The sequence below is a fragment of the Vitis riparia genome, chromosome 15 (assembly GCF_004353265.1).
Source record: "Vitis riparia cultivar Riparia Gloire de Montpellier isolate 1030 chromosome 15, EGFV_Vit.rip_1.0, whole genome shotgun sequence".
Lineage (NCBI taxonomy): Eukaryota > Viridiplantae > Streptophyta > Magnoliopsida > Vitales > Vitaceae > Vitis > Vitis riparia.
The window spans coordinates 7,179,512-7,190,692 of NC_048445.1; the positions used below are offsets into that span (position 1 = coordinate 7,179,512).

The 11,181-nt window shown below is 33.7% G+C and overlaps 1 protein-coding gene and 1 pseudogene across 1 annotated transcript; one reads left to right on the plus strand and one right to left on the minus strand.

Moving 5' to 3' along the window:
• Positions 1-536: 536 nt before the first annotated feature.
• On the plus strand, positions 537-5,980 carry LOC117931917 (RGS1-HXK1-interacting protein 1-like). The gene is made up of 9 exons (XM_034852989.1): positions 537-753; positions 1,231-1,296; positions 1,416-1,493; positions 2,053-2,105; positions 2,972-3,055; positions 4,595-4,647; positions 4,738-4,802; positions 4,913-4,971; positions 5,355-5,980. The coding sequence occupies exons 1-9, from the start codon at positions 537-539 to the stop codon at positions 5,442-5,444; spliced, it is 765 nt and encodes a 254-aa protein (XP_034708880.1). The 3' UTR covers positions 5,445-5,980.
• A 1,080-nt stretch (positions 5,981-7,060) lies between these two features.
• Positions 7,061-8,340, minus strand: LOC117931685 (annotated as a pseudogene).
• Positions 8,341-11,181: the final 2,841 nt, after the last annotated feature.

The following is an 11,181-nucleotide window of genomic DNA, read 5'->3' on the forward strand; positions in this document are numbered from 1 at the left end:
GTTTTTTATGTAGGGTTTTTAATAATAAGGTTTTAATGAGACATATTCTTTTAATATGGTGATCATCAAAGGGGGAGTGTTGTAAATGAAGTGGTGAATGACCACATTGATGGTTATTTATGAACTCGATTTACTCATCTTTAAGATGAGTAATGGGAGTTCATATGGTGAAGCCTATAAAAAACTTTTTACACCCCTTGTAAGGAGCATCAAGAGAAAAAAAGCTTTCACTCTTCCTCTCATTCTTTTTTTTTTTATTTTTTATTTTTTATTTTTTTCATTCTTTCAACACTTCTTTTCTTTCTCCCCTTTATATATACTATTAAAGTAATATACAGTGATATCTACTTTTATTTCATTCGGATTTATTATTGTTTAACAACATAAATAAAGGGAGAAGGAAGAACACTCTATTCTCAATTATCCTCGTTATTTTTCGCGAACAGGTTTTCCTTAAAACTGTTTTCAGAAACGGATCCAAAAGCAAGGGTTTTAAACTTTGGACCTTCTCCTCCAATGGCGACAACAGTAGCAGAATGCGAATCAAAACCATCACCTGGAGATTATCCTCCCGACGAAAACCAAAATCCCTAGAAGAAGTAGCCTCGTCATGGATCGAATACGGGGTCAATCAAGCTCAGCTCTTGCACAAAACCCTAGACGACACTGTCAATTCATTCATTGAAGCCTCTGGATCTCGCTTCTCTCAAATTCTGTCCACTTCTTCTGCTCATCTCCAACAAACCATTGTAAGTTTTGAAATGTGTTGCCGAGAAAACAGAGGGAAAGAATGTAAGAAAAACGGAGATAAAATTGGAAACTCGATTAAACTAGGCAAAATAGTTATTATTTGTTATTATTATTACTGTTTTGGTTTCACCAGATCATAGGCAAGAAATTTCAAATTTTTTATTTCTTTCACTTTCCTACCCTTTCTCGGCAACCATATGGAGAATTTCTAATGTTCTGCCAAGTGGTTGGATTCGAACCTGTTGATGGAGGAATAGAAGTGAAAAGAGCGCAAAAATTTTGAGTCTGGTTTCTGTTCTCTTTATCTTCATATATATGTATATTGGCAACCAAATGGAGCTTTTTTTATAGGTAATTTCATGTTTCCATTGGGACTTGAACCTGGAACCTCCCACAAACCCTCCCCAAAAATGGAGCTTTTTCTTATACATATGACTTTTTTTTTATTCACTTGCTCTTTGTATTAAAATGTGAATGCAGGAATCTCTGAAGATGTTAAATCTGAATATGATGTCTACGAGGATCTTGCTGTTGGAAAGATTAAAGGTCTGTTCCAAGTTCATGCTTGCTTGGAAAATAATTGGTTTTTTTTCTTTTTGAGATTTTAAGTTATAGTGTTTATAGATGCGTATACTTCAAATACTCATTATCATATTTTGTTGCAGAGGGTATTCTCGTTGCAGCATCAAATCCATTGATTACATCCGGGGTGTGTGTTGGTTTGGGATGTTTGCTGCTAAAAAGTGTGTTTCTTTAACCTATTAATCTTTATCTCAAATTAACCATATAAAACTGTTTGAAGCTTGATCCTATTGCTACCTATAATAGATGACAATTAATATCGTTGTTAATATATCTTTGTCAAAATTAAGAGATCCTTTTTTGTTAGTGTTCAAGATTGTTTTCTCTATTCTTGCTCATTGGCATTGTATATTAATTTCACTCAACCATATTAATAATTCTTGCGAGGCTCTTAGTCTTGGATCGGCTGGAAACAGGTTGGGTGGGGATAGAAGGTTGCAGTTTCAACTGAATGGATGGAAAAAAGTCACCTATCAAAACATTGTTAATAAGTTTCGTAATATTGTTGTAATGGGATTAGTCTCAGTACATCGTTGTCAGGAGTTTGATTTCTGTACCGAGTATCTAGAATGCCTTCTTTTTGATAAATAGGTTTATATTTTCATGTCAAGATGCAACATATATTCCTGGAAACATTACAAAATAGTCTATTCTGAATGGTTTGATGTCATATTAGACATCAATTTGTTCCTCCTGCTATAATGTATTTATTATCTGCAGGGCCAAGGCATTTCTTATACTATAACACCTTGCGGCTTCTTGTCAGTGAAGAGGTGGGTGTGTATAAATATAAGTGCAGTTTTCAGTTTTTTTCACACTATAGATTATCTGAAAGAATTCCTTGTTTTAAATGCTGTTTATGGTCTAGCTAAGCTAAAAGTAGAAATACATGGGTTTATTTGCTTTTTATGAATGTGAGTCATTCACATGGCCACATGTGAAAATCTGAAATGTTATTGAAGCAGGGGTTTATGTCATGCTTCTACATCCTTGTTTTCATGGTGAAGAGGTAAAAAATATGTTGTTGTGAACTTGCTAATGGCAGTTTTGCATTTTTTGCCCAATGTTTGTAAAAATTGTTTAAATTTCATTTGTTTCAACCCAAAAAAAAAAAAAAAAAAAACTGAGAAAATAAAATAAATTTCAAATCTAAAGAGATTTTTATTTGCTGAAGCCAGATGAAGAGACATGATTAATTTTCCAAGCTCCATGGTAGTATGTGCATTGAGATAATTGGAGGCTTATTTGATTTTTAAAAATTTTTATTTTATGGGTTGGAGTGTGGGGTTTCAATAATACACGAAATATTCCTTGAATGCCTATGGAAGATGACATGCCATTTTTTGGTACTTATTTTCATTGGAAAATATTCTTTATTTGTTCCTGGCACCAACAATAGTGATCTGCATTTATCACTTGATTGATTTTTTTATGCTTATATGAGTTATACCTTAAGAACTCAAGAAGTATCATGCTGGAACTCAAGAAGCATGTTGTACTTTAGGCGTGTTTTAGGCGCTCTTAATACAATTGCTTTTACCTATCAAAAAAGAAGCATGTTGGCCATCTTCTCACTACACTGGTCAGATTTTGAATTTTAATTGACAATAGCTTCATAGGTCTTCCTTTCTTGGTGCAGTCCATGGTTGCCAGAGCTGATGCTAAAGTGAATGAGTTGCGGAAATCAATTGACCTTCTGAAGGCTGAAAGTGAGAAATTGGAGGTGACCCATTTACTTTGTGTCAGTTGAATTGGTGATGAACAATCCTTACATCAGTTCTCAATTCAATGCTTTTATATCGTATTATGTGTTGGTTCTTTTTTACTTCTTTTGTGTTCTAGAGAACTGTTCTTTTTTCACTTCTCAGTGTGGAGAGAGAGAGTCTGTAGGTGGGGAGGGTGTGTGTGTTGTATCATGCATCAGTTTGTTTTACTTATGTGTCTGTGTGCATATGTCTGGAGACAGGTCTGTTCCTTTACACTGCTCAATATATACAGAGGTTGACTCAATCACTTCTCAGTGTGTGTGGTAGAGAAAGTGTGTTCTATCATGCATGGTTTCCTTCTTCCGTGTGTGTGCAGAGAGTTGATGCTTTCTAACTACGAGAGTTTTCGATTGTGTGTGTGTCTAGAGAGAGGTCGTGTATTAGTTCCTTCTCTCCTTTTGCTCTGTGTTGACAACTGGGTTCCTTTTTCACTGTGAGAGAGACAGAGAGAAAAAAAAAGGTTTTTTTTTTTTTTGGTTGGGGGGGGGGGTTTGTTTGGTTGTTTGGTTTGAGGTTGAATGAACAAAGGTTTGGCAGACTCATAGAAATATGTTGTATGATCAGTGTTGGGAAAAAAGGGAGAGGGAGGGAGAGAGAGAGAGAGAGGAAGGAAGACCCTCCCAAATGAAGGATTAAAATTCAGGGCAGGAAAATGAAAGAATAAATTAATTAGAAAGAAGAACTTGCTTTCACAATTGCAAATCCCATTCAATAATTCTTCCATTTGCAACATAACATAAATTTGTACAGCCAAGCTGGGTGCACTTCATTTATGAGAGTTACCCAAATCATTATTGACATTTGTAAAACATGATCTCATTAAAAAAATAAAAAATTAAAAATTAAAATCAACATTGTGAGAAAGTTGTTATACAAAGTTGACACTCTGATAGCTGTCTTATTTAGCAGAATGGTTAGCTATTAATTTTTTCTTTTCAACTTTCATGAGATCGAGAAAGAATTTCTTCCGGTCATAATGAGATTAAAAAACAAAATACCCCATAGGCTGTACCTTGAGTTGACTAAGCCTGAATTTGTTCATAAGTAACCAAGTTGTTCCCATTGTAATGTATATAGAGATTAGCGAGCAAGAGCTATCTCATGATCATGGAGGGTGTCTCTGATGCCATGTTGAAAGGAGAATGAATAAAAGGAAAATGGGAAGAGTTGCTTTTTTTAGTCAACCTGCATTGAATGGGACTGTTTGCTGAAGTTGGCTATCATTATTTAGCAGTCAACCAAAAAATAAAAAGTGAAGAATCCTTTACAAAAGCTCCCTTGATGTGACAATGGAAAGATAGATTTGCAGAAAATCTAATCCATAAGAAACTCATATGTTACACTACATACCTGACCATGCAGCTAGGCCTTTGGCCTAATGCTTGTTGTGCTATGATTTCTCAGTTAAACCAGTGCCTGCTCTTAAGTCAATGTATCAGTTCCTAAACAATAAGTTACTGTAATGCAACTGATAAATATATAATTATTGTTTCCAGAAGAGGGCATTACAAGCTGAAGATGAGATGAAACGAGGGAGGACAAAGCTCAGGTAGATGAAAGCTATGAAGAGAGTGTGCCTTTCATGTCATCCTGAACTAGGCTGATTTGTCATTCGAAACTTTTTTCTTTTCTGTTACAGACAAGCTGGGAATCAGATTCAAAGTGTCATTCGCTCAGCTTATAAGATTGAAAGACAAGCAAGGGGTATGCAAAATTTCCTTCCCTCTTTCTCACACACAAACACATACACAAGACTGAAAATGTGGATATGAGATATCTATATCTTATCTTGAAAGTGTTCTATGTTGTGTCAGGCTTGAAAGATATTCTTGGAGAACTTCCAAGTAGAGAAGCATCTCGATTCCGATCACAGGTAAATTTCTTGGTTATCAACACTCATTTCTTCTGCCTTAGTTGAAGTTGGAAGTAGTGGACCATTCATGTGGTTTTTATTCATTTCCACTGGCAGCAATTATGAGTTTTTTCAGGAATCCTAGGATTAGGTCAAGAGTCATTATAAAACTGTTCTGATTAGACTTGAAGATTTGATACTTTGGATATTATTATTATTATTATTTAAGTTTTTGGTGTTTACTCCTTGTCAAATTTGAATTGAATAATGCCTGTATTTGGTGATATATTTTGCTTATTGCCTTACTGCCTTTTAAGATGTTTGCCTGGTTGTGAGCTTTTGATAAATTTTCTTTTGTTTGCATACTGAGGAAATCGCTTATGTCAAGACACTCTTGCTGGCAGGTTTCCAATCTTGCTTCTGAGGCCAAACGAGAAAGGAGTGCTTTGAACAAGGAGGTCTCAAAAATCAGTAACTATGGGATTTCTGTCTGAGAATTCTTGTGGCTGCCCTCTGGGTGCTCATGCACTGGAGTTCTTTGGTGATAATTACAAGATCTTGCGTCTAAAATGATGGCATCATTTCTTTCAGAAATAAATGCAATCTATATAATAACATTTATTCACCGAATTTTGTTAAATGGTGACACAAGTTTGTTTCAAACTGTACATCCTTTTTTGCTGGGGTGGTATTTGTCCAAACGTTTGGAAGAACCAGTACAATAATGAATAGTTACATCATAGGGATATATAATGACAAAAGTGCCCAAATTTGAGGTAATTTGGTCCGCCATGTTGTAGCCTTACCCTCCCGGAAGTTGACTAAAGAGGTCATCCAGGTTCTTTACTGGCCTTGCAGGTTGCATCTTACAAAGAGCAAATTGGTTCAAATCTTTTCAACATTGAACTGATGAAGGATTTTTGGAGTTTCAAATGATATCAAAGGTGCCTGAGCTCACTCTTGGATTAGGTGAACTTGTTAACAATCTAGATGTTTCAATACCGCCTTATTTTAACGTATTAAGTGTTTATTGATGGTCTTCAATTGTCTTGACTTTTGAATTAGAGCTAAATGGTCCAGTGCCTGTATTGTATGGCCAGAATTTTACACTGACAAAAAAAAGGCTGGAACCCTTAGTGAGTTTGCGATTATGAATGTTGAGTTATTATGTTTGGTTCTGAAAAGTAAATAAGAAAGAAAAATAAAAATACTTTTTATTTTATTTTATGTTTAGTTGTTTTGCAAAAAATATAGAAAAACAAATATAATTAAAATTATTAAGAAGTTTATATATTTTTAAATTATTTAATTTTTACATTAAAGAGTTAAATTAGTATATAAAAATAATTTTTATTTGTTATTCATTTTTTTCCTATTTTCTTTTTCTTATATTTACCCTTAAATTATCTCTAACCTATGTGCCTATTCTTCAGATGGTTTACCTTACCACGTTTATGTTTGGACTCCAAATGAAATAGAAAGAGAATTATCTCAAATATCGACACCTGTCCATTCCAGTAAGAATTTTACTTGAAAGAGTTACTCGGTTGGTGATTGGAGGTCCCAGAAGTAGACTACCCCACCCAAAACCAAACTCGAAAGACCCGCACAGTGGGTCCCAAATCTGAATCCATATCTGGAACTGGACCAATCCCAAAGCCCAAAAAACACAATCCACCATCTGATCCAGAGTCAGGGCCCATTAAATATCAATCAATCTAATATTTACTCACAACCTCATCTTAAGCGAATTGTCCCCAAAAGATGATAAGATCGAATCACAACCGTCGATTTCTCTAAAATCCATAAATGTACACCTCTTAATTTTCCCTGCAAACCTCTCGCCGTTGGCCCTCCTCAGTTTCCATGTGAGCGCCCTTTCTAGAGAGACAAAGAAAAGGGGTAATGTTTGTGTGATGAGAGTGGCCTTCCACGTGACCCTCCCTGCAGATGAGGCTGACCGAATATTCTCTCTCCTCTCTTTCTCTCTCTCTCTCACTGGTAGTTGAAGATTTTAAAGCATCAAAGCAAAGAAAAGAAATTTAATGAAACTTCCTCTGAGAAAATTACAAAGAAAGTGAAGGAAAATGAAATTGAAAAACGCAAAAGAAAAAAAAAAAGGGGGAGACTTTGATAACATCGAACTAGACAGTACTATCTGGTGATCTGGTTATGATGGTGATGATAACACGAGATGTCGACACGTATTGTTGTGACGTCAGCAGACCTCGAAGTCGTGGTGGTGATGGTAGAGCTGTTGTTGTTGTTGTTGCTGTTGCCGGAGGATTTCCTTCTGGCGACGGAGCTCCATCACCTTGCGGTGCGAGTTCGAGTGCTGAGTCAGCACAAACGTTGGACTCGCTGCCGGTCGTACTCCGGAACCAGTCGGCCTGACTTGTAACGCACGCCGCACGCGTTGCATAGTGTTTTTGGACCTAGAGGACCCGTGCGCCACTGTGGCGTTTTCTCCGAAGCGCAGTGCGTGCACTTACGCGCTCCCGTGGGCGACGATGCCGGCGACGAGGACGAGGATCTCTCTCCGCTAATCACAGATGATGACGATGAGCTTTCTTTCTTTACAATACTGTTTTTGTTGCTATTCATCTTTGATTTCCCGATCATCGGAATCTCAGATTCCGGCAACGAAGTCCATACTTTGTTCGTCGACGATGCTCTGGACCGCTTACTACGTGTCCGCCCTGGAAATGATGAGTCAGGCCGGGCCATTACGGTTCCGGCGAGTTCATTCTCCGGAAAATCCGCAAATGAGTCGTCCACGAAGTTCGAAAGCCACTCGAGCTCAGCAACATCATCACTCTACAAACCAAAGAAAAAACCACCAAACCACAACAAAAATCACACAAAATTCCCCCAAAAAAATGAAAGAAAAGAAAAAGGTAGGACATAAGGTCTTGTTTTGAGGGAGTAGCGTAATGCTCACAGGAACACAGAGGTCGTCAGTGAAATCAGCAGAATGAAAAGTATTAGACTGGTCGCGGTTGCCGGAGGCCGCCAAAGAGCGGTTGCCGGAGGCTATCTCCGGCGGAGGGAGATTGCCGGAATCGGTGGTAGTGGAGGAGAAGAGTTCGTCATTAGTAAAGTCGAGTAGGTCATCGATACGAAAAAAGTCGGACGTCTGTAGACCGTACAAGTCCATCCCCAGCAAGTTCTCTCCCCTAGAATAAGAAGAAGAAGAAGAAGAAGCAGAGAAAGTAGCAAAGTAATAGTAGTGGGTAGTAATAGTAGCAGTGGAAGTAGGCGGGGGGCTCCCTCTCTCTAGAGTCTGAGCTCAGCCTGTATAGCTGAGGAGTGATAGAGAGAGGACTGGAGAGAGGGGGTGGGGGTAGGGGCAGAGGAACGCGCAGCGAGTGTGAGCATGCAGTGAGTGAAAGACTAGACTCTCACAATACCTAAATATATAACTCCCATTAATATTAAATATTAAGGTGTAGGTGCATGCAAGTGCATGGTTTGTTTGTTTCATTTATTAATAGACAAATGGCTTGACATGCATTCACTTATCACTTATGTGGCCTCCCCCTCCCCCTCCCCCTCCCCCTCCCCCTCTCCGTTTTCACTTCCCCCTCTTTCTCACCTTTTCCCTTCCCTTTTCCTCCAAATTCAATTTTATTTTACACCCATATTTTAATTTTATTTTTACATGTAACATCCCTTCAAATAAGGAAGAGTTTGTGGTTGCCCTTTTTTTTCCTAATTTCTGAAAAATTAAACAAAACCGAATTGACTGTTTGGTAGAAGAAAAGCGGAATAAAAACCAAATCAAAATCAAAATTGTTTAAATTTGGGGGGTTAGTTTAAAATGTATTTAAATTTTTAATCCAAAATTTAATAAATACATAAAAATTAATTTCATCATAATCTAATAATAATCAATTTCCTTAACCGATTCTAAAAAAAATACATAATAAAAATATAAAAAATTTATTATATGTATAAATAATAAAAAGATTGACGGGTATTCATGTAAAAAATAACTTATTCTTTAAGTTAAAAAATGAAAAATAGTAGTTTTATAAAATTGAGATTATTCCATCCCTTTTAATCTATTAATCCAGTTTTAAAAATAATTTTTCAGGATCATAAATCTCTATTTTTTTTATATGAATTCTAATAATTTATGAAAAATTTTATTTTTTAAATATATATATTCAAACACATAAGTATTTGCGAATAATAAAAATTAATTGAATAATATAAAAATAAAGAAGCCATTTAATTAAAAAATAATTCAGAATTTGCATCTTTGTACAATACTATACATTACTCCTCCTTCAATTTCCCCTTCTATGTCACACCATTGTTTCCTATTATTAGTGTAATCATGAATACATTATATATCGCCAAACCCATTTGCCTAACTTTTTTTTCGTAGTCTCCAATTCTCTCAATTACATCCATGTCCTTTTTTTCTTAGTCTTTTGACTATGCACAACCTTATTTTATTTTATTTATCAATAAAAAGAAAATATTTTTATGAAAATATACACTAATTTTCTCAAAAAAAAAAAAAAAAAAATTGTTTGAAGTTTTTAAATATAAGAAATATTTTCTTAAAATATTTTTAATTGACATTTTCAATGTGAGTTTCTACTTTGAAAATCAGATTTTCAAGTTTCAAAATTTCAAAATAATCATAAATGCATAATATGATAATACCCCCATGTGTGATGATTAAGATTTTTTCTAATTATACACAAACCACCATCATTTCACAGTTGAAAGTTGAAAAGCAGTTGTGAGAATATTCATGATTTCGATTAACATTTTTCAGATCCCACCAAATCACAGGATAAAAAGATGTGGTGGAAAATGATTGAAAATGAACTTTTTCTTTTCCCCTAAAATGATATTAACAAAAATATTTTAAAAATTCTATAAAAGATTATAATGAAAAAAATGAAAAAATAAAAATAAAAATTAGAAAAATAACTATATATTTAACATTTCTCTAAGAAAAAAAAATATACAAACAAACAAAAATTCCAAGCAAGAGATAAAACCCTTCAAATGGTGTTAAAAATTTTGACATATGAGCTACTACCACTTTTTACTTTTTTTTTTGGTACCATAAATGATACAAAATAAAAATATCTTGAATTTGTACACCTATGTTTTAAATATTTTAAAAACTTAAAAAAAAATAAATAATTAAATACATTATTCAAAAAAAAAAAAGGGTAAGTATATAACAAGTTGAATTTTTTTAAGGTTATATTTAATTCCTGAAAAAACTGAAGAAAAATATTGGGATATATTTAGTCCCTGAAAAATTTGAGGAAAAATATAAAATAAAGGAAATAGGGAGGACAAGCAAAAGGAAAAATAAATAAATAAAAAGAAATAAAAATATTTAAAATCAATAAATTATTTTTATATAATATTTCAAACTCATTTAACTTATTTTAACTATTTAATATAAAAATTAAATAATTTTAAAATACATAAGTTTCTTAACTAATTTTAATTATGTTTGATTATATTTAATATTTTTTTATAGTCCAACTTAATCGGAGAAAAATAATTTCCCTTAATATTTTTTTCTTTCATTAGTAATTTTTATTTTTACAATTTTTGAATATTCATTAGGCATACTTACTAAATAATAGTAAAATATAAGTGAATTGTGTGTTGATTTATTATTTTAAATTTCCTTTATTAAATTTGGGAATTAAAAGAATTTTCATCCTTTACCTAGTTAATTTTTGTTATCAAATTTTAAAAATTTTTGAAAATGATTTCAAATAAAAATTGAAAAATAGAAATAATACCAACATTCCTTTATATTTTAGAATCTCTAATTTATTTTTAATCATTAACGTTCCGTAATGTTTTGTCCATTTTCACCTTCTATCCCACCCCTTTTAGCATATTTAAAAAAAAAAATTTATTTTTTATAAAATAAATTAAAAAAATTTATCATATTCATTTCTTTGTGAAATAATATTATTTTGAATATAATTACAATTTAAAGTTAAATATATATACATATATATAAAAGGACAGGAGGGGCAAAGATGATAAGTGGGTATGGGAAATTCTCAACCCTTTCCTACCATGCCCTATTTAATTTAAAAAAATGGATTTAAATAATTATGATACGGTGACCCGTCTCGAACCGACACGTTTTCATGCCTAATATGCATATGATAATTTTATTTTATTTTTTAAGAAAAACGTTCATTTCTTTATTGTTTGCTTTGCTCTAGTTCG